Here is a 22831-nt window from a genome sequence, read left to right as displayed (position 1 = left end):
AAGTAAACAAAAGTCAATTTAAGTGAGGAAGTCAAGTGTGACCAAAAATTTAATCACGCGAATGAACAAACTCGCTCCACTAAGAGCAAAAAATGACGTCACACACCCACTCTAGTTAAAATTGCATAAACGAATGAACAAAAAGCAGATTTGAAGTGGTTGTTACGTCATATGGTCGTAACAAAAAACGCGACGACGAAAAAAAAACCAAGAAACGGCCAATAATAGCCCGAGCTATCGCTGTGCGGCTATTAATGAAACATACAGAAATGAGCCATGAAATAACAGAGCTCCAGAACACCATTGAGTTTCTGTAAAACTGATTTTAATAGAACGTACGTATTGAACTGCTGTTTTTTTGTTATTTTCTACAGCTCTTTTGTGTTTTTTTTCCAGTTCTTTCTGCTGTTTTGCTATTATACACTCAAATGTGCCTGTTAACTGCGCCAATGACATCTATTATTAATAAGATTGAGCCAAAGAGCAAAAGCAACAAGGATGAGCAAAAAACATTTTTTTCTGAAAGCAAGTGGCGTCAAAGTAGTGAAAACTAATAGATATGAATAAGAACATTAAATTGATCAAAATTGTACTCATAGGTGGGCCACATAGAGCTGTCCATAATAAGAAACATAGCTGGCAGACTGCCAGAAAATAGCCGCAATAGATTCGTCGATCGGCAGTCTAAAAAAAAAACAGTAAAAAAGACAGACCAAAAAAATTCGTCTTTTCGTTGAAGGCTGATATGTTATATTTTGATTAAAAATCTGTATAAGTTTTTGCTGCCTCTAATAGCTGCTCTCAAATAAACTTCATTTAGAGTGACACACACCCATTTGACCTTATCTCTTTGAATTAAAGTAAAAAAAAAGTCAATTTCAAAGTGAGGAAGTCATTTTTGAGAGTGAGGTAAGTCAAGTGTGACCAAAACTTAATCACGCGCATGAACAAAAAAAACTCGCTCCACTAAGAGCGAAAAATGACGTCACACATGCAATTCAGTTGAAATTGCATGAACGAATGAACAAAAAGTGGCTGTGACGTCATATGGTCGTAACAAAAATCATGACGACGAAATAAAAAAAACCAAGAGAAGGCCAATAATAGCCCCAGCTATCGCTGTGCGGCTATTACTAACTGTCATCCAAAAAACTACAAAAGAAAAAAAGAAAATCGCTTGCATTTGCAAAAAATGCTAAAAAACCGTTATATTCATTTCAGATGGGTAAATTATTTAGGTAAATTATTTTAAACTTACCACAAGAGAAAGGCACTGAAACCTATGGTTGCCTTGATGAGCCTTAATAACAAAACAGCAAAAAGAACTGCAAAAAATAGAAACAATTAATTTTATTTTATTAAGACAAACATCGTCCGTCTATTAATTGCGTTTTGAGCGGTTTAAACAACTGTAATTAGAAACAATTGCGATTAATCGGGCTTGTTCTGACACAATTCAACGAATTTTTATTGACAAACCAAAAAACTGGACATAGAATGGACTATGAAAAGAGTAGGTAAATCAGAAAAACATAAAAAATTGAAAAAAACAGCAAAACCATTGTCGAAATGCCGCATGTCAACAAAAACGAGATAGCGAATTTTTAATCAAACGTCATTTTCTCACTAGTGGCACATTCAACATTAGCTAAAAAAAATCACGACGCCCACTCACTCTCTGTGTGGCTCCACCTCCTGCTTAGGCCTGACCAAAATTATCACTTCAATTTGACTTGAAAAGTCATGACAGCGTCTGAACAGATCTTTAAAAAAACAGCCGGAAGAATCCGGAAAAACTCCAAGAATAGAATTATAACTTCAACTCTTGTCAACCACTTACTAATAGAAACAATAACTTCATTATACCATTCAATTTCAAACAAAAAACTGAGGAAAGAAAATAATACGGAAAAAAATTATCAATTTTTTTTCTGGGAAACATTTTAAGACTCATTAAGCAGAGTTTAAAATATATTGTATATTATGATTCAAATGTGTTCAACAAACGAAAATCAAGTGATGGAAAAATAAACGAAACCAACGCTAATCTCGAGAAAAAGAGTTAACAAAAGAATTATAGCACGAAAACTAAAAATAGTTCTACTTTTTAATAGTTCGCATCCAAAACAAAACATGAGCAAGAATTTAAAAATACAAAAACTGCAGAACTAATTTATTCAATGAAAAAATGTGCTATCAAGAATTTAATTGTTTTCACTCTGCAATAATAACCCTAGTACAAATTCTGATTAATCAATTCAGTTTAACAGAATATTCTTAAAAAAAACAAGAAAAATTAGGCAAAAAAACTACAAAAACAGAAATTTAACAAAAAAAAAAATTGTTCAAATGTAGCCTAATTTCTTCTTCCAAAGCAAATTTAAATTGGTATTAACGAAACTAAAAGTCCGCGAATACAAACATAAAAACCAGTTGCAATCAAAAAATACCTTACACACTGTTAACATGGAAAAGAGATACAAAAAGCGATACAAAGGCGTATAAAACGGCGAAATCACAAACCTACATCAAAATTGCACATCAAACTGTAGTATATGATTGAGATGGTCGAAAATGCTCCAAACTCTCTGCAGTTGCTTGTTAATATGGTTTAGCAAATATTAAAATATACCACTTTACCCAAAATGTAAGGCAAGAACTAAAAAAAATGCTTCGAAATATTCGCACATAATTGTGAGAAACCCTTCTGATAGAAAAAAAATAGCGTTTAAACTAAAAAACTGCTTTGAAAATGCAACACGAGATTGAAAAATTCACTCGCTCAGCGAATTTTTTTTCACACTTACTTTTTTCGCTCTTTCGAAAGCTGGTGTAACAAAAACACCACTATCTCTTCTCTCCGCTCTCCATTTTTGCTCAACAACAAAAGAAAATCAAATTTTTTGCACGAGCGTCATTGACTTTTATATCCTGTCTTAGAACAACTTGACCGATTAAAAAAATAGATCAACATAACTCATTTTCGAGTCGTAAAAAGACAGGGCCCAAAACAATTCAAATTCTTTGAATTGTGAAAAAAAAAAACAGGAGCGCTATAATAGGCGGCTGAGAAGTCGAGAGCTGCTATTAATAATGAATTATAATTAACACTATACTATGATCCCCGACAAAAGTGCACAAAAAGCGCCAAATTGGGTTAGTATGTGTACAAATGTATAAAACAAAAACACTTCATCAAAAACCAAGAAATTCAATGCATGAACAACAGCTCAAGAAATTATTGTACCGAGACAAGAAATAAATGAACAAACAGATAATTTTTAAAAAACAAACAATCAAAAACACTGAGCCAAATTGACTGAAAATGGTTAAAATCCTCGAAAAGTCATTCACTCAACGAAGCGCATGCACAAAAAATCTTTCGCTAAAAAAACAGTTCACATGACACTTTTACTCAATTTTAATTCTCGGCAATTCACAAGGGTGAAAAATTATTGCCATTGAAAAAATTCACCTTAACAGTCGTGTCATAGCTGCATCTATTATTGTCCAGTCTGAGCAGATTTCCCAGTTCTGGGTCATTGGATAGGACGAAACTTTTCATGAGTGCTGTGTCTATCACCTCCCTCAAACTGGCCACTGGGAATTGAGCTGGCAGTTCAGTAGTTGTGGTTGCCAGTGAAAAGTACTCCTGAGGAGGGATAGTAGTGATACCCTTCTTCTCCTTCTCAATCAACTCTTTTCGTATCTGTTGCAGATACTCTACCAGCACCTACAATACATTGTTCAATCTGTACTGTGCTTACAGTAATCAACATCTTAAGTTATGCTAAGTTTATTATTTCTTCAATTGTAAGTCTTTGGCCTCCACCAAGTTTACTTGTGGCCATGCTTGAAATCGTTACCATGCACAGTACATAGTTACAATCAAGTTTTTCATAGGCTTGTCATGTTAAAGAAGTGCAGATACCAATTTACAAAAAAAAAACAGCTCAAGAGCAGAAACGTAAGCTATCACCAACCATAGCCGGCAGACTGCATGAATAGCTGCGAAAAAAATAGACTTGCGTGCCGCGTAATAGAGATAGAAACAGATACATATATGTTGAAAAGGTTACCGACACCGTTCAAAAAGCTATGTAAAACTCATTCAGCGATAAAATATTAATGCTTGTTATTCATTCCGCAGAAGCCTTTTCATTAGGGGCCTTTAACACACATATGAGTCCCTTTATCCTTAACCTCCTCCTCCTCCCCCCCCCCCCAAAAAAATGTGAGGACAATAATAGTTTTCGAATCTATGATACAGTTGCAAATGTATCATAACCCATTTTCAAATGTCAAATGATTGCGAAAATATGGCCTCGGGCAGAAAATTGCATGAAGCTCACCCCTTAAAAAAAGCTGGCAGATTGCCAGAAAATAGCCGCAATAGCTTCGTAGATCTGCAGTCTCAAAAAAAACAGTAAGACAGACCAAAAAAATTCGTCTTTTCATTGAAGGCTGATATGTTATATTTTGATTAAAAACCTGTATAAGTTTTTGCTGCCTCTATTAGCTGCTCTCAAATAACCTTCATTTAGAGTAACACATACCCATTTGACCTTATCTCTTTGAATTGAAGTAAATAAAAGTCAATTTTAAAAAGAAGAAGTCATTTTTGAGAGTGAGGTAAGTCAAGTGTGACCAAAAATTTAATCACGGCAATGAACAAAAAACCTCGCTCCACTACGAGCGAAAAATGACGTCACACACGCACTTCAGTTGAAATTGCATGAACGAATGAACATACCCGGCAGATTGCCGGAAAATAGCCGCCGTTGATTCCAATAAGCATGATTGCGATTGAAAAAATAGAAGATATTGAAAAAAAAAGATTTTTGTACAAAAACATTTATTAAGTCCGATTTATTTTGATGGTATTTCGTAGTTGAACATACTTCTGTTTCTTAGAGAGAGGCTAAAGGGGCTACTATCAAAATCAATAAGCATTAGAGATGGTAACTAAGACTTATAGGAACGACGTTCAAATAGCGGGTATCTAAAATTGGGCTTTATGGGTTTATCCCGTTTCTACTTCAGACTTCAATTTTTTATACTGACTCTGTTCATTTTGAATTGCTTTGCTGAGCAACTGATGTTCATATTCACTTTAAGCAGAATGAGAGAAGAGAGAAACTAGCCTAGAGAAGTCAAAAAGATATCACGCAAAATGTTGAAAAAGCGGCAAAATGAGGTAAAGCGAAACATTTTTTTTTCGACGAAGTACAAGAAATAGGAGCGCTATAATAGCCGGCTGAGAGGATGAGGGTGGCTAATAAACAAAAAGCAGATTGGAAGTGGTTGTAACAGTCATATGGTCGTAACAAAAATCGCAATAAATAAAAAAAGACGAAATAAAAAAACATAGCAGGACAAGTCCTGACGTACAATTCAAAGAATTTTCATTGACTAAACAGAAAAACTAGTCGTAGAATGGACTATGATTGAATTGAGAAACCCATTTTTTACAAAAAAAGTCAGATAGAAAAAAGAAAACAGAAAATCAATGTCAAAATGCCGCATGTGAACAAAAAAACCACAAGCGAGAAAAAAAAACCTAATTCAAACAAAAAGACTAGGCCTAGAATGAGCTGTGAAAGAATTGGAAAAACCATTTAGAAAAAAATCCAATTCAAAAAAATGACAAAACAGTAAAAATCAGAGTGAAATTGCCGCACATGTGAACAAAAAACAACTACCGAGAAACCGAATTTTTGTTCTAACACCGTTTTCTAACTCTACTTTAAAATCAGAGCAAAAAAATTCACGCCGCAAAACCACTCGCTTTTTCGCTCCATTTCCTGTTTTGGCGTGACCAAAATCACTACTCCAATTTGACTTCAAAAATCATGAAAATGTGTGAACAGATCTTAAAAATAAAGACAGCGCCGCAATACAATTCAAATTCTTTGAAATGTAAAAAACCGAGAGAAGGCCTATAATAGCCCCAGCTATCGCTGTGCGGCTATAAAAAACAAAGCAGAGATGCCGCATGTGAATTAAAATACCACCGAGAAAGAAAATTTTTGTTCAGACACCGTTTTCTCACTCTACTTAAAAATTAGAAAATTTACGACGCAACACCAATCGCTTTTTCGCTACACTTCCTGTTTCGACATGACCAAAACCATCGCTTCAATTTGACTTTCAAAATCATAAGTGTGAACACATCTTTATTGAAAAACAAAGTCGGAAGAATACCGGAAACGACTCTAAGAAAAAATTCCAGAAAATTAGTTATTACCTAAACTACTCATGAGAAGTTGAATAATATTTGAAGTATAATACACATAGAATGAGCTGTGAATGAATGGGGGAAAATCACTTAAAAAAATCCGATCCAAGAAAATGACAAAACAGTAAAAATCAGAGTGAAATTGCCGCAAGTGAACAAAAAACCACTAGCGAGAAACCGAATTTTTGTTCAAACACCGTTTTCTCACTCTATTTTAAAATTAGATTGAAAAAAATTCACGCCGCAAAACCACTCGCTTTTTCGGTCCATTTCCTGTTTCGGCGTGACCAAAATCACTACTCCAATTTGACTTCAAGAATCATCAAAATGTGTGAACAGATCTTAAAAAAAAGACAGCGCCCCAATACAATTCAAATTCTTTGAACTGTAAAAAAACCGAGAGAAGGCCAATAATAGCCCCAGCTATCGCTGTGCGGCAATTAAAAACAAAGCAGAGACGCCGCATGTGAATTTAAACACCACCGAGAAAGAAAATTTTTGTTCAGACACCGTTTTCTCACTCTACTTAAAAATTTACGCCGCAACAATAATCGCTTTTTCGCTACATTTCCTGTTTCGACATGACCAAAACCATCGCTTCAATTTGACTTTCAAAATCATAAGTGTGAACACATCTTTTATGAAAAACAAAGTCAGAAGAATACCGGAAACTAATTCCAGAAAATTAGTTGCTACCTAAACTACTCATGAGAAGTTGAATAATATTTGAAGTATAATAAACATAGCCGGCAGATTGCCGGAATAGCTGCGAAAGATTAGACATGCGTGCCGTCAAATACAGATAGAAACAGATTTGGAAAAAAATTATCCCGACGCAAGAAGTTCGCACCACCGACCCCCGGCGTAAGAATCGGCTGCATTAACCACTCGGCTACAAGACACATATGAACTGCTATATTACAACCAACTTTAAAGCAACAGACAAATTCAGAACGCTCAATTTAGGTCACGCGAAAATCAAGAAATCAAGCGTGAAAAATCAAGCGTGAAAGCGACTGAAAACATGACGCGACAGAACGCTCTAGAACAAAATGTAAAACGAAAAAAAGCGTCAGACGACGAGACAAAAAAACCAACAGCACCGCAATATAGCTCCGCACAGCTTACAGCTTCTCAGCTATAATGATAAGAAAGTTCTTAAAACGAAATTGAACTAAAAGTAGATTACAAGGGCACAAAAAGTCAACAAAAAGAATCATTTAAGCAAAGAAGACTAAAAAAATGTTCGCAGAACAAGAGAGAAGTCATAATACGCTAAAATTGGGCTAATAGGCTATTCTAAGATTACAAAAACCGAATAACTGCAACAAATTAAGAAACATAGCTGGCAGATTGCCAGAAAATAGCCGCAATAGATTCGTAGATCGGCAGTCTAAAAAAAACAGTAAAAAAGACAGACCAAAAAAATTCGTCTTTTCATTGAAGGCTGATCTGTTATATTTTGATTAAAAATCTGTATAAGTTATTGCTGCCTCTATTAGCTGATCTCAAATAACCTTCATTTAGAGTGACACACACCCATTTGACCTTATCACTTTGAATTAAAGTAAATAAAAGTCAATTTCAAATTGAGGAAGTCATTTTTGAGATTGAGGTAAGTCAAGTGTGACCAAAAAATTAATCATGCGCATGAACAAAAAAACTCGCTCCACTAAGAGCGAAAAATGACGTCACACATGCAATTCAGTTGAAATTGCATGAACGAATGAACAAAAAGTGGCTGTGACGTCATATGGTCGTAACAAAAATCATGACGACGAAATAAAAAAAAACCAAGAGAAGGCCAATAATAGCCCCAGCTATCGCTGTGCGGCTATTAAAAAGAGTTCAAAATTTGAAACAACAGAAATGTACTCACTTGGTATCTAAAAAAATCCGTAAGAAACATGCGTCTCTTCAAATCCTACTTAAGGCAGTAAAACAAAACTATCAACCAAAAATAGCAAAAATTCGCATAAAATTCAGCAAAATAGCTGAAAAACATGCAAATTGGCGTTAAATTTTAATTAGTTACAAGAAACCACCAAACCACTAGGAAACAACCATAAAAATCAAAAATAACACAAACTTATAAACAAAAAAGTTAGAAGAAACTTTTAAAAAGCCACAAAACCACTAGCTTTTTCGCTCCACTTCCTGTTTCGGCGTGACCAAAATCATCACTGCAATTGACTTCAAAAATTGTGAAAATTGGTGAACAGAGCTTTTAAAAAAGACAGCGCCCCAATACAATTCAAATTCTTGAAACCACGAATACCGTAATATAGCTCCGCTCATCTTACAGCTTCGCAGCTTTAAAAAGTAAGAAAGAAAATAACATACCCGGCAGATTGCCGGAAAATCGCCACCGTTGATTCCAATAAGCATGATTGGGATTGAACGAATAGAATATATTGAAAAAAAAAGATTTTTGCACAAAAATATTTTTTAAGTCCGATTTATTTTGATGGCATTTCGTAGTTGAACATACTTCTGTTTCTTAGAGAGGCTACAGGGGCTACTATCAACACAAATAAGCATTAGAGGTGGTAACTAAGACTTATAGGAATGACGTTCAAATAGCGGGCATCTAAAATTGGGCTTTATGGGTTTATCCCGTTTCTATTTCTGACTTCAATTTTTTATACCGACTCTGTTCATTTTGAATTGCTTTGCTTAGCAACTGATGTTCAAATTCACTTTTAGCAGAATGAGAGAAGAGAGAAACTAGCCTAGAGAAGTCAAAAAGATTTCACGCAAAATGTCGAAAAAGCGGCAAAATGGTAAAGCGAAAAAAAGTTTGACGAAGTAAAAAAAATACGAGCGCAATAATAGCCGGCTGAGAAGATGAGGGCGGCTATTAATCACAATTATTAATAGCGACCTTAATGGCAATATCCAAGTCCTTCTTTGCAATGGGGTTGACAGTTTGTGGGTATTTGAACATGGAAATAATATTGAGTGTAATCAGGTCTGGATAGAGACCCAAGATATGTATTGGGTTCGCTTTCAATTGTTTGAAGATAGTAAAGGCAGCTTGGAACTGTTGTCGGTTGAACTTGTCGAGTGCGTCCAGCGTTCGTATGAGATTTATCCTCGTTACTTTTTTCTCGTGGGGCTCTGCTGTTTTCTCAGCTAGCAGTTCAGCAATTTTGAACTGTTTATCATTTGCAGCGCCAGTGATCTGAATTTCCGTTGGTCTCTGAACATGAACAATAATCAAGTTACAGTAATTTCAAATCTTTCCTATCTTTTCTTTGGTCATATTGTGAGTTGAAGGTGGACAGAATTACACGACAAAGCCGATTTCCATGGACTGGGGAAATCCTACTAACATGTTTAGAACGCAACCTCTCGAAGTTAAATTCATCGATGTCATCGTTCGGGTGCACGACGAGGAAGAGCACATGATCAGTTTTTAAAATACAGAAATTTCTCGACAAAGTTATCATATTTTGGGGGGCCTTCAAATTCAATTTAAAATGATTACTATGTTTTGTAAGTGCAACGCGTGGTGACCCGAATGGGTCCGTACGTTGTCCGCTCTGTTTCTCCTTCACGATTCATAAACACTTGTGTTTTACTTCTATAAATTACTTTTGTATATATACTAAAAACAGAGAAATTTTCTCTCTCTCGAGAGCTTGAAAGAGGCGAAGAGTTGAAAGAAACAAACCTGGGCGAGTCGGAAAAGACACTTTTTGTTTGCAATCCAAATGACCTTTTTGAACTTGGTCACACAGAGAGGGGAGCTGATCTCCACCTTCTGTACCAGGTGGTTTACTCCACGCATAAACGCACGCACCTAAAACACGCTCAATTTTACATTGTTCTTCAATTCAAAATTGCTCCAAGTCCTAATAGCAGTTAAGCAACCGCAGTCTAAATCCTTAAGTGCAAACTACGCAGAACTCAAATAAGCATCTTACTGACCACTGGTCAGTACCATTACCTGATTATAATGTTTTTCGCGATGTAAAATTACTTTTTAATCAAAAATGGTTATTTACAACCAAAAGCAATTGTTTAAATAATTTCACACTGTGCTGAACAATGAACATAGCCGGCAAATCGCCGGAACATAGAAGCCGTCGACGCACTTCGGGAATGAAACAGAAAAAAAAAGAAAATAAAATGACAGAATTTTTTTCCTACGTTTCAAAAAGTGTTCTATTTTTTTTTGCACAGTTCCATTTAGATTCTAAATTGAAAGCTATTAAACTTAGTGCTAATGTAAGCTAGCAATCGCTCTAACAAGCTTTTATAACCTAATGCACTTTGACTTAATGATCGGGCTTTTTCGGTTTATCATGTTTTTGATTTTGCTCTTTTGAGATTGACCGTATACACTATATTGCGTAATTTAATGCGTGTAACAATTTAAAATCCATTCAGCTGAAACAGTAAATGACGAAAGCCACGCTTCAAACATTAAAATAGTGATTTATTTAAAAAGAAAAACGCTATAGAAAAAAAGGAAAATCGATTTTTTAAAATCAAAACAGCAGGAAAAGACCTGAATAACAATCCAAAAAATTGATGGAAAAAGTAAAGATTACGTTACCTGACTAGCCGATAAATTAAAATCAATCGAAATTGGTAATGCCACTGCTAAAATTATTGAAGCTAAAATCCTGATTACCCCGTTTTGAAAACTCAATGTCAAGGAAAATTGAAGGAGCATATCTTACAAAAAGAAAGACACATCCAACACCACATGCTTTGGATAGTAAAAAAACATCAGATGCTTTGGATTGTAAAAAAAACATCAGAACAAATTTTGGAATACGATCAATAGAACTGCTTGAAACCTAGAAAAACTACTGGAACTGACAAGCAGAGCAATTGAATAAGGCCAGCCAACAGATAAATGTAGTTTCTCAAATTCAGAGAAATACAGTAATAGCATTCAACATGTATACTTCATGCATAGATAAAGTACCAAGCTCAAAATTAATGATTACTTGAGAACAGACGATTTGAAAGTGACAAATAGCAAATTTGTCTCACTCTTCCCGTAAGATGAGCAGCAGGACAAGTCCTGAACTAGTCCAAATTTTATCGATTTAAAAATACCCATTAACAAGAACACAGGTTTCGGAAGAAAATGTTTGGCCTCTAAACAACTCACTAGCATGGTTTCATTCCTTAAAATGTTTCATTGGCCTCTAAATTTTAACAAAAATTGAAAACAAACAAAAATTAAGCCCTTGACACAGAAATTCAAAACACCTAAAAATTCACTATAGGCAACCGCAAGAATACTGAAAGCAGCTACTAAGATCTAAAACCTAACGCCCAATGAGCGTTCCCTGTTTATCCAGTTTTGAAAGCTCAAGTCAGAAAAATGTGTAAACACATCTTACCAAAAAAAACATAACAGGACAAGTCCAGAATTATAAATCAAAGAGTTTTCATTGACAAAATAAAAAATTAGACCTCGAAGAGACACTGAATGGAATCGGAAAACCATTTACGAAAAAGTCCAACAACGAAATTGAAAGAGGTATTGACCGTATGCACTATATTGCTTAATTTACAGTGTGGAAGAATTTCAAATCCATGTAGTTGAAACAGTGAATGAGAAAGTCACGCTTCAAACGTTAAAATAGCAATTTATTCAAAAAAAAACACGCCATAAAAAAGCAAATCGATTTTTTAATCAAAACAAAGCAGGAAAAGACCTGAATAACAATTCAAAAAATTGATGGAAAAAGTAAAGATTACGTTACCTGACTAGCAGATCAATTAATATCAATCGAATTGGGTATTTCCACTGCTAAAATTATAAAAGCTAAAATCCTGATTACCCCGTTTTGAAAACTCAATGTCAAAGAAAATTGAAGGAGCATATCTTACAAAAAAACACATCCAAAACCACCCAAATGCATTGGATTGTAAAAAAGAACATCAGAACAAGTCTTGGAATACGATCAAAAGAACTGCTTGAAACCTTAAAAACTACTGGAACTGACCAGCAGAGCAATTGAATAAAGCCAGCCAACAGATAAATGTAGTTTCTCAAGTTCAGAGAAATGCAGTAATAGCCTTCAACATGTATACTTCATGCATAGACAAAGTACCACGCTCAAAATTATTGACTACTTTTCATTCGCCTCTATTGACTAGGTTTTATTCGCCTCCATAAGTTTCTTTCGGCTCTATAGATCGAAAATTTTTTCACTTCTCCATTTTGACTGAAAAGGTGTGTGACTGAAAGTGAAAAAAATCATGAAAAGGTGTGAATAGATCTTCAAAAAAAACGTAGTCGGAAGAATTCAATTCCGGAAATGATACGAAGGCGACGATTGACCATCCAAAATGATACGATGATTATCCTACCTAATAACACATCACTTTGAAATAATAACATGAAAATGAACAATGAAAAAATATCCGACCAGAAAGGTTGATGAAGCAAGCATCTGATAAAAATTTCAACTCCAATAGTGTGCCAGAAGACCATGCAGAACGTATAAATTTCATTTATAAAACGATTACAAAAAAGAAAGAACCCAAAAAACAAAATTAAGTAGAGAACACGGAGGTAAAGGAAAGAAAATAGGAAGAAGAAGTAAGGGAAAGAAATTAGGGAAAGGACAAAATCAAGAAACGCTCTGCTAAATTTCAACAAAAATTAGCTACAAATTATGGATAAATTATGAATATGCTGCTTCCAAACCATTATACTAAAAAACTTTTATTTATACTTCTGGTCAAGAGTTCACCAACCTGGAAGAGTTAAACAATAAAAAGCGAAGAACGAAAAACAGAAAAAAGTTAACAATTTTTGTTTTGTATCAAGAAGTTCCTGTCTAAGTTGAACTAACTTCCAGCAACACCACTACAAAACCTCTGAATACAAAAATAGGCAAAAAAAAGACGAGAATCAGCCCAAAATCTGCATAAAAATCTGCAATTTTTTTCGGCCATCATTACCCAAAACAACTTGAAAATAAATTCAAAACCATCAAACTTGAAAAAAATGTTTTTACCAAATATTGCTGAAATTTGTGATATTAAAAAGTCGAAAACTCTTCCATGGCCAAAAAAAATTTACAGCAACGTATTATCAAACCCCAACGGAGTTTTTCTAACCACTGAGGCTGAGAAATCCTGAATAATGACAATGTCAAAAAAAGAAAGAAATTGCAAGTTTTAAAACAAGCTAAAATTCTTGAACACAAAACGACAAGATCTAAACGACAAAATAAAAAAATCAGACAACTTTTGAAAACAAGTCAGGTTACAGTTGTTAATACAAAACGTTTTAAATTTTTTGAAAGCAAGTGGTGCCAAAGTAGAAATTTAACCAACTAACGTCGGGCGAATTGCTCTCAAACGACCGGCGAGCAGTTGGGGGGGGGGGGGGGTGGGGTGGGTTCACCTGGGGCTGACGGGGGCTGACAACAGTGAGGGGGTCTTTGGCTACACGGGGCCCTTACGGCCGGAACGATGTGCATTCACTACCACTAGGAACTGTGCAGCAACTTATCAAACCTTAGAGGAGGTTCCCTTGCACCTAGGGCTAAAAAACGACAAACATTTACAAAAAGCTTGCAAACAATTGTGAAAATTAGTATTAATTTGCGTGTTTTTATTTGGATTACCAAAACATATAGCTCTTTAAATGGTCATAAAAAGTCCTCATGTCTTGCAATAGACTTTTATCAACTTTATCTAGCTTCATTTTTAGATTGGTCCAACAAGAAATTTGAAAAATGACGGAAAAATTGCATTTGGGCTCAAAAACTCCTAAAATGACCTAATAACCTTAAAATACGGCCTCCCTAGTAGCTTCACCACACTAAGTACTTGAAGGACGACTAAACGCGGCTAAGGGCCTCTAATGAAACTTAAAGCCCAGTGTGCCCTACCTGTTTATCCCGTTTTTAGCGACGAAAAGTCAAATGGGTCATACAAAACATCGGTCAAGCGAAAAATCGCATTAAAAAAGATCAACAGGACTAATATAATTGCTACAAACTTCGTTTGAGAGAAATTGATAACTGTTTTAAGAAGCCTCACGTGAACAAAAAACTTCGCTCACTTACAGAATCTTATTTCAGACCTCAATTTCTCGCTCTCGCGAAAACAGCGGTATGAACAAAAAAAACACTCTTTTCGCTCCACTCTTCATTTTGTTCAGCACCCAAATCACCTTAAAACTTTTCACGGATTTCATTTCCGGTTTCAAATACACTCCAACAAAACTACCGACCAACAAAGAGAAGCACCACCAATACTCCTCTTCGAGACGTAAAAAAGACAGCGCCCCAATACAATTCAAATTCTTTGAATTTTCAAATGAAAACCAATACAACCCAAATTTTCTGGATTGTAAAAAAGATAGAACACTAATACAACCATAATGCTTTGGATAGTAAAAGGAGAGCGCCTAAATAATAGCTGTTGAGAGGCTGACAGCGGCTATCAATCAATAATCAGTCAGCAATTGACAATTATGGTGATCCACTCTATAAAGATAAAATACTGATTTTCGACAAAGAAGCGAACTATATATCTCGGCTAGATACGGACCTCAACCGACGTGTCAGTCAAAGCCAGTATGTAGGGCTCGTCGTACTCAATCAGAGATGGAATTTGGTCAAACTTGATGCCAGAATTCCAGATAGCATCTCCCTCTGGACTCAATGGGATAATCTCGTTGTCGTGGCCAACAGCTATGGCCTCGGAACCCAGTTTAGCTACAACTGAGTCCATATTGGAACCCACAGTCGAGAGGGGTTTCTCAGTTCCATCTCCTAAACATGTAAACTTAATTACAAAAGGAAGGAGCATGACAAGTAGAATTATCAGATACAAACTCATCAGCGAAAAGCAACACCATCTCAGGAAGTCTTCGCCATAATGAATCCAAAACAATCAACACTGCGGTAAAGTAGCTGCACAATGATACAATCGTTAACGGTTTTCCGAAAGAACAAAAATATGAAATTTGAAATAGTAAAAATCCGTCGAAAAGAATGTTAGCTGTGAACTTCTGTATTCCAATCAATCCTTGACCTTTTGGCAATTTTCCTTCTCTTTTCGCACTTTCGCTCCAAATTAATTTAAAATTGAGCTCCACAAAAATTAGGTTAAATCTATTCCCCTTTGATTACAATTGAATTACAAAAATTTTGAGCGTTTTAAATCCGATCCTTAATTCTTTATATATAACTGTGGGTGGTACTGCTCTTGTGTAAATAAACAGCAGAAACAATCGAATTGTGATGCAATCGAGCAATCGTTCATTACAGCATCAACAGCGCTCCCACAATCCTCCAACTTCAACGCAGTGTGGGAGTGGACCCCGAGAGGTTACGAAGGGGGAACGGACAAAACAGCCGAAAACCCACACCGGTGGGAACGGACCCAATGGGACCCGAAGAGGGGCATAAACCACCATCACTACAGCCATTTATGCCAGGATCGGGTTTTTGTTTTGGCGAATACATGAGGCCCAATGTATTCGAGAGCCAAGCGACTACCACGCAATGAAGATCACTAGGGCCGGAGATGTCCACCCCAACCCAGGACCGGTCTGCGGGTGCTGCAAGGAAAGGGTACAAGACAGTCACCTCCAATGCAAGTCTTGCAGAACACCGTACCACATCAAAGGAATCTGCAGTGGGCTCAGCCGGGACCAAGCAAGAAAAACGTTGGAAGATAACTCCCTCGTATGCTACAAATGCACAGAGAATGGGCGAAATGTGACAAATGCAGACAGACCTTCAGAAGTACACAATGGAATCCAGTGCACAGACTTCAAGGGAAGATTCCAACACGAATGCAAAAATTAGCCGCCACCAACGGAACAACACGAAATTCATCGAAGTGTGGAAATGCGGCACTTGCAGCGGATCGCCGGACCCCGCGGAAACCGATGACAAACCAAGACCGTCAACAACATGCGCACACTGAGAAACAAAAATTAGACTAATTGCTAACCGCAACCAATGTAATCAAGAAGTGCACATCAAATGCACAGGGAGCAACTGCAACCAAGAGCAAACGAAACAAAATCAGCTCATCAGAAGAGAATGCAAAGAATGTGCTAACAAAATCAACAAAGGAGCCTCAAGAGCAACCTGCAGCGGCTGTAACCAAGCTTATCACTTTGCCTGCATCAGCCTGCTCTCCAAGAATCGCAACCCCGTAACACCAAGCAACTAAAAATCTTACAAAGGAACGCAAATGGAATCAGCAACAAAACTGAAGAGCTAGCACACTACCTCCAACAAACAAAATCGACATAGCTTGTATACAAGAAACCAAGAGACTGCCAACGGATAAACCAATGTCGATCCCACCTTACAATATTATCAGTCGGTTGCGGGGAAACCTTTACAGCTCGAGGAGGGGAGTGAGGGACGGGATAACCTACCAACAAATCCCCTGCGAAGCAAACCAAGGTAACCAAGCATTGGAAGGAGTGAGCATTCAAGTGCAAACTCACCAAGAACCAATAATCATAACAAACCTCTACTATCCCTCTGCAAGGTCACACTCAATTAGCTCACTGGAAAAAAGAGAACTGAATCTGCAACCAAGAACAAATGAGCTAATCTTAGGAGACCTGACTGCACACCATCAACTGTGGGATAAAAACATTGAAGATGATAGAGGCAATGAGATAGCGGAAACGATCCTAGGAGGAGCAACAGCCCTGCTGAATGACGGAAGGCGTACGAGAAGAGAACCAGCAACTGGAATCGAAAGTACGCCTGGCATCTCACTTTGACATCCGGAAACAGAAACGTTGTGCGAATGGGAAACACACGAGGAACTAAATTTGGACCACATGCCAATCACGATCGAACTAAGTGCTAAAGTCAACCAAGCTGAATGGATCAAAGGACAATTGACCTGGGATTGGAACAATGCAGATTGGACGTCCTTCCGAGACTTATTGGACGAACGAATCAAAGAACTTCCAAGAGGAAACATTGCAGAGATGGAACGATGCATAGTCGCCGAAATCCTAGAAGTAGCAACCAAGAAGATCGGACAGAAACCGAGCATATGGATGAAAAAGGAAATGCTAGAAAAATCAAACTAAGAGATGAACTCAGAACAACAAGACACAACAACGAAGAAGCGTACAAAGAAATGGATGAAAAAGTGAAGAAACTAATCAATGGCAAGAAGCAAGACATCTGAAAAAAAGGTCATCAAATCGCAAGACAGCAAAAACATGTGGCATCTAATGAAATGTCTGAACGGAGGAACAACCAAGAAGAACAACAAAGTAATTGTCCACAACGGAACAACGAGAACAAGAGATAGACAAAAAGCAAACGCCTTCATACAATACTACAAAAACATCAGTAAGTGTCAGCTAAGCAACCACGAAAAACTAATCAAGAAAAAGCTGAACCAAGAACTAAGGAAATGGCAACCAAGTACCGAAAATACTGCAGAATTTAACATGCAAGAACTAAATACTGCACTTCACAGAATCAATGGAAACAAAGCCGGAGGACCAGAGGATACACCCGAGAATGATACACCGTCTAGGACCAGAAGCTTTGAAGTACATTCTGCAAATGTTCAACGAATCTTGGAATAACAAGAGAACACCGCAGAACTGGAGACTTGCAGACATAAGACCAATACACAAGAAAAACAAGAACCCAGAGGCTGTCAGCAGCTACAGACCAATAAGCCTTACATCTGTCATCGGAAAATGGTTGGAAAGAATGATAACAAATCGACTAAGACACTTCCTGGAAACCAAGCAACTCCTGAACCAAGCACAAGCAGGCTTTAGAGCCAGAAGGAGCACCGAGGACCAGCTTATTACTCTGTCACAAACAATCAGTCACGGGTTCCACTCAAAAGCAATAAAAAGAACCCTCATTACGCTGATTGACTACAGCCAAGCATTCGACACCGTGTGGCGAAACAACTTGTTGATGAAAATGGTAAACATGAAGATCCCAAACCGTTTCATGCGATGGATACAGAACTGGATGAGCAACCGACTTGCCTACGTGACTGTGAACCAGAAAACCAGCAAGAGGAACCTCATGGAGCAAGGCGTTCCCCAAGGATCGGTCTTAAGCCCACTGCTGTTCATTGTGTACATCAACGACATAACTAAGAACCTGGAACCAAGAACCAACGCCAGCTTGTTTGCTGATGATGATGCTCTGTACACAACCAACTCATCGCTTGACAATGCCCAGAAAAAAATGCAGAAGTCGTTGAACAGTGTCGAAGAATGGAGTGAAAGGAACAAATAGAAGATATCAGTAGAGAAAACAGTCACCAGCTTCTGCACTACTTCAACGAAGAAAGCCACAAAGAAACCAAGAATTTTACTAAAGAACCAAATAACAAAGTACGACGAACACCCAAAGTTCTTGGGCCTAACCTACGACAGACAACTAACCTTCACCAAGCAAACCCAACTAACAGTCAACAAAGTGAAACAAAGAGCAGGAACCTTAGCCAAGATGGCAAACACGAAATGGGGAAACCAAAGGCAGCAACTAAGACAAACGTACATAGCGACGGGACGATCTATTATAGAATACGCTAGTGCAGCCTGGCACTCCTGGCTGAGCAAGACGAACATAGAGAAACTGGAATCACCCCAACGACTTGCCTGCACCGAGTCATCATTGGCAACCTCAAAACAACACCAAACGAACTCCTTCTTGAAAGTAACTTGCCACCAATATCAGCAAGAAGCTGTCAAAATGCAACAATTGCGTATGAAAAAGCATTAAGACTCCCAGATGATAATCCAAGAGCAAACGTAACCAAGAAATAAGGAAAACAAAGAACCAAGAAATGCGGTTGGAGAAAAAAACCAAGGAAATGTGGAACCAAGTATTAGACCAAGATCTGACAGAACCATTCCCCAACTTGCCACCACCATGGAAAAAAGTAAACAACGTACACTTTATCGAAACTAATGTAACCAAGAAACAAAACAAAGATGAACAACGTACCCAAGCCGAAAAAGTAATCAAAGAAAGAAATTGAACAGAGATCTACACAGACGGATCAGCGAAAGACGCGAACACTAGTTGGAGCTGGAATTGTCATCCGAAGGAACAACGAAACACCAAAGAAGCTCTCATTCCCCGTTGGCCGCTGGACATCATCATTCCAAGCAGAAACCCAAGCAATGGACAAAGCAATAGAAGTAGCAGTCCAAATGGAAGAAAACCAAGTAGACATTATCACAGACTCTGAAATCGCTCCTTCAAAGAATACAGACACTAAAACTAAGTAATGCTCCAAACAACCAAGCAGAAAGAAGAATCCTAACAAACCTCCATGACAATCCCTGTAAGAACATCAGAATTATATGGTGCCCTAGTCACTGCGGAGTAGAAGGGAACGAAGAGGCCGATAACGCCGCCAACCAAGGAAGTATTATGGAACAAAATGCTCGACATACATTTGAAGCAGCAAAAGCGTCAATCAGAAGACACTTCCGCCCTCCCATTGTCCAACATACGCTAGCTAGGGAGATGTACGAATCGAAAGGAGGAATCAGCAGGAATTACGGCAATACGCTGTCAAGGGAACAACAGACATGCATCAGCCGGATAAGGAGTGGGCACCACCCCGAGCTGCGGTAATGGCAGCGCAAAATAGGGACCATCGAAGACGATAGCTGCCGCCTCTGCGGAATGGCTCCCGAAACTACCCAGCACATATATGCGGAATGCCCCGCCATGTTGACAGAAAGAGATGGAGGATGGACACTCCAGATTCGCATAAAAGATCAAGAAAAAGCCCTCAAGTTCTGGAATACCTGACAAACAAGGGTGGCCTGCTACGGACGGTGGTGGGTTACAAACAAACAAACAAAAGCATCAACAGTGTTCAGAAGAAGAAAATTGTGAACTGAAATAAACTGCCGTTAAGTTGCAGTAATAACGAGTGTTCAAGCAGCACCTGCTTAACTAGTTCTATCATGTGCATCCATGCCATTATAAACTATGAAAGAATGAGACGAATTCTTATTCCTTCTATCTAAATTTATTGGAATAATTTTTGCTCAAACGGTTTGACGTAGATTCTTAACAAAACTGCTGAAGTGCATTTTGGAGCTCCAATTGGAACCGTTTTATATTTCCTCGACAAGAAGGACTACCTATGCAAAATAACAGTCTCTGAGTGCAAACTAGATACGTCGAAAATTAGATATAAAGTAGCTGCATGAAATTTGTCGAACAAAGATTCTAACATTGCGGTATATTCCTGTCCAATAAACTCCAGTTGTGATGGTCTGAGTTGTTATCAGCAGTCAGAAAAGTGCATCTCGCAACCGGATTACGTAAGAGTATGAAAACTGGAACAGGATTTTGCCATTAATAAGTGCGTATACCGTGCGTCAAACAGGGAAGGAAAAACATAAACAGTAGCAAGAAAAGAAGAATTGATGCTCAAATGATAAAGATGACTTGATGAAGATGATGATGAGATGGAAAGCGAGCAAATGAACCGCGCCTTTGTAAGAAGCCACTGCCAAGAACCAAGAAGAAGCAAAATTGACGATTCCTTGGAAGTACCTGCAGCGCAAGCTAAAGAACTTCACCTTCAGGGTGAATTTAGCCGCGCAGCATAGATTTAACCAAAAGATGGCATTGCACCACACAATGGAAAAAATGATCAGAGAACTCAAAAAAGCTGACTACAGAATTCGAACTCGTTAACCATAATGACGACATCAAAAGCATAGCGTATCAGTTTATGAAGCAACTGTGTGCTTGCAGCTACAATCTTTCTGAAACTTTACGTCTACATGGCCTAACAAAACTTAACCGGATAATCTCCTCCAAAAAAGCCGGAGAATCTCCTCCAAAAGTAAATGTGATACGCCAAAAACGCATTTAATTCAATGAGAAGAATTATCTTGAGAAAAACGATTACTCGCAATACAGCGAAGTTTATTCTCTTCGATCACGAGTCTATTGGGTTTGCAACAGATGCCTCCAGTCAACTTGTTCTCGTTGGTTCTTTAATTTCTGCTACGAAAAAAGTTGTCGGAAACATATCCACCAAAAAATCCCACCAATTGAACATATACCTTAGCTTAAAGTGTGCTCACATTATTTGCTTCCAAGCTCACGTATTTTTCATATACAGTTGTCAATAATAGAAAGCACATCAAGGGTAAAAAGTTCCGTTTGGCAAGTTTTCTGGGTTTCATTTTCTCTGATATCGAGGTTTTCCTTTAAGCTAACGTACTTTTTTTTCTCTTAAAAAACAACAATAAAGGGCCGTGTACACCATCCGGCATCGATGGATGTAGGTCGAAAAATAGGGCATGATGAGTAGCACTTAGTAGCCGGATGCTGCACTCCAAGCTGTTCCCCTCCAGACAGTGTAACACATAGGGAACTGGAATGGAAGGATTAAAATAAAAATGGAACATCAAGGAATAAGCAAAGGAATAAAAATAAGCAGCCAAACACTCAGTGCAGCCTTCCCTCCTCCACGACGGCGCTAATCGAAGTCTCACTGAGAACACGAGGCTTGAGGGCACGACATCCCCTCAAGCAGAGAACACAGCTCCTCAAACGCCTAACGTACTGTAAAAACACAATCATTTGCCACGTGACGGTCAACGGTCAATATTGGCAGCGCATAACGGTCAATATTGGCAATCTGACAACAGTTACAAAAACAACTGAAGGTTGAAAATCTTCGAAGAACATTAGTTGATTCACAAGACGAAAACATACCCGGCAGATTGCCGGAAAATAGCCGCCGTTGATTCCAATAAGCATGATTGGGATTGAACGAATAGAATATATTGAAAAAAAAATCTTTTTTTAAGTCCGATTTATTTTGATGGCATTTCGTAGTTGAACATACTTCTGTTTCTTAGAGAGAGGCTACAGGGGCTACTATCAACACCAATAAGCATTAGAGGTGGTAACTAAGACTTATAGGAACGACGTTCAAATAGCGGGCATCTAAAATTGGGCTTTATGGGTTTATCCCGTTTCTATTTCTGACTTCAATTTTTTATACCGACTCTGTTCATTTTGAATTGCTTTGCTTAGCAACTATGTTCAAATTCACTTTTAGCAGAATGAGAGAAGAGAGAAACTAGCCTAGAGAAGTCAAAAAGATTTCACGCAAAATGTCGAAATAGCTGCAAAATGGTAAAGCGAAAAAAAGTTTGACGAAGTAAAAAAAAATTACGAGCGCAATAATAGCCGGCTAAGATGAGGGCGGCTATTAAACAAGCAAAAACTAATCTCCGAACACTCACCCGCTCTGATAAACAACCGACTAACGTAGCAAGAATTGCTCTGGAACGCCAGCTGGGTGCTCTAATCAATTGCAGCCAGCTTCAGTCGGGGGGGGGGGGGTGCAGCCTGAATGGGACTAAGAAATTCACTATGGCTGCATATAACCTCATTAGAGGTTAATATATACCACTATTAAGATTTAAAGTGAAAAATGGCACCAGTTTTGGCGCACTTATCGTGGGACTTTTAGTATTAATTTGCCGCCAATTGAGATCAGCTGCTTGAAATTGTGAATGAGAGGGAATCTTAGATCACGCAAAACGTAGAAAGTCAAGGACAAAAAGTCACTAAAAAAATCAAA

The 22831-nt window shown here is 37.7% G+C and overlaps 1 protein-coding gene across 1 annotated transcript in view; it reads right to left on the bottom strand.

The window, feature by feature from the left end:
• LOC142336203 (vam6/Vps39-like protein) overlaps nucleotides 1-22831 on the bottom strand; it is a 79570-nt gene that overhangs the window by 41218 nt on the left and 15521 nt on the right. The window contains exons 4-7 of the mRNA XM_075384857.1: nucleotides 14780-15003; nucleotides 9915-10043; nucleotides 9123-9440; nucleotides 3476-3733 (exon numbers count right to left, since the gene is read on the bottom strand). Of these exons, the coding sequence (XP_075240972.1) occupies nucleotides 3476-3733; nucleotides 9123-9440; nucleotides 9915-10043; nucleotides 14780-15003 (929 nt within the window). The remainder of the gene's footprint in view (nucleotides 1-3475; nucleotides 3734-9122; nucleotides 9441-9914; nucleotides 10044-14779; nucleotides 15004-22831) is intronic.

The sequence above is a fragment of the Convolutriloba macropyga genome, chromosome 3, assembly GCF_964194025.1.
Source record: "Convolutriloba macropyga chromosome 3, txConMacr16.3, whole genome shotgun sequence".
NCBI lineage: Eukaryota > Metazoa > Xenacoelomorpha > Acoela > Convolutidae > Convolutriloba > Convolutriloba macropyga.
This window is presented reverse-complemented; position numbering and strand designations above follow the sequence as displayed.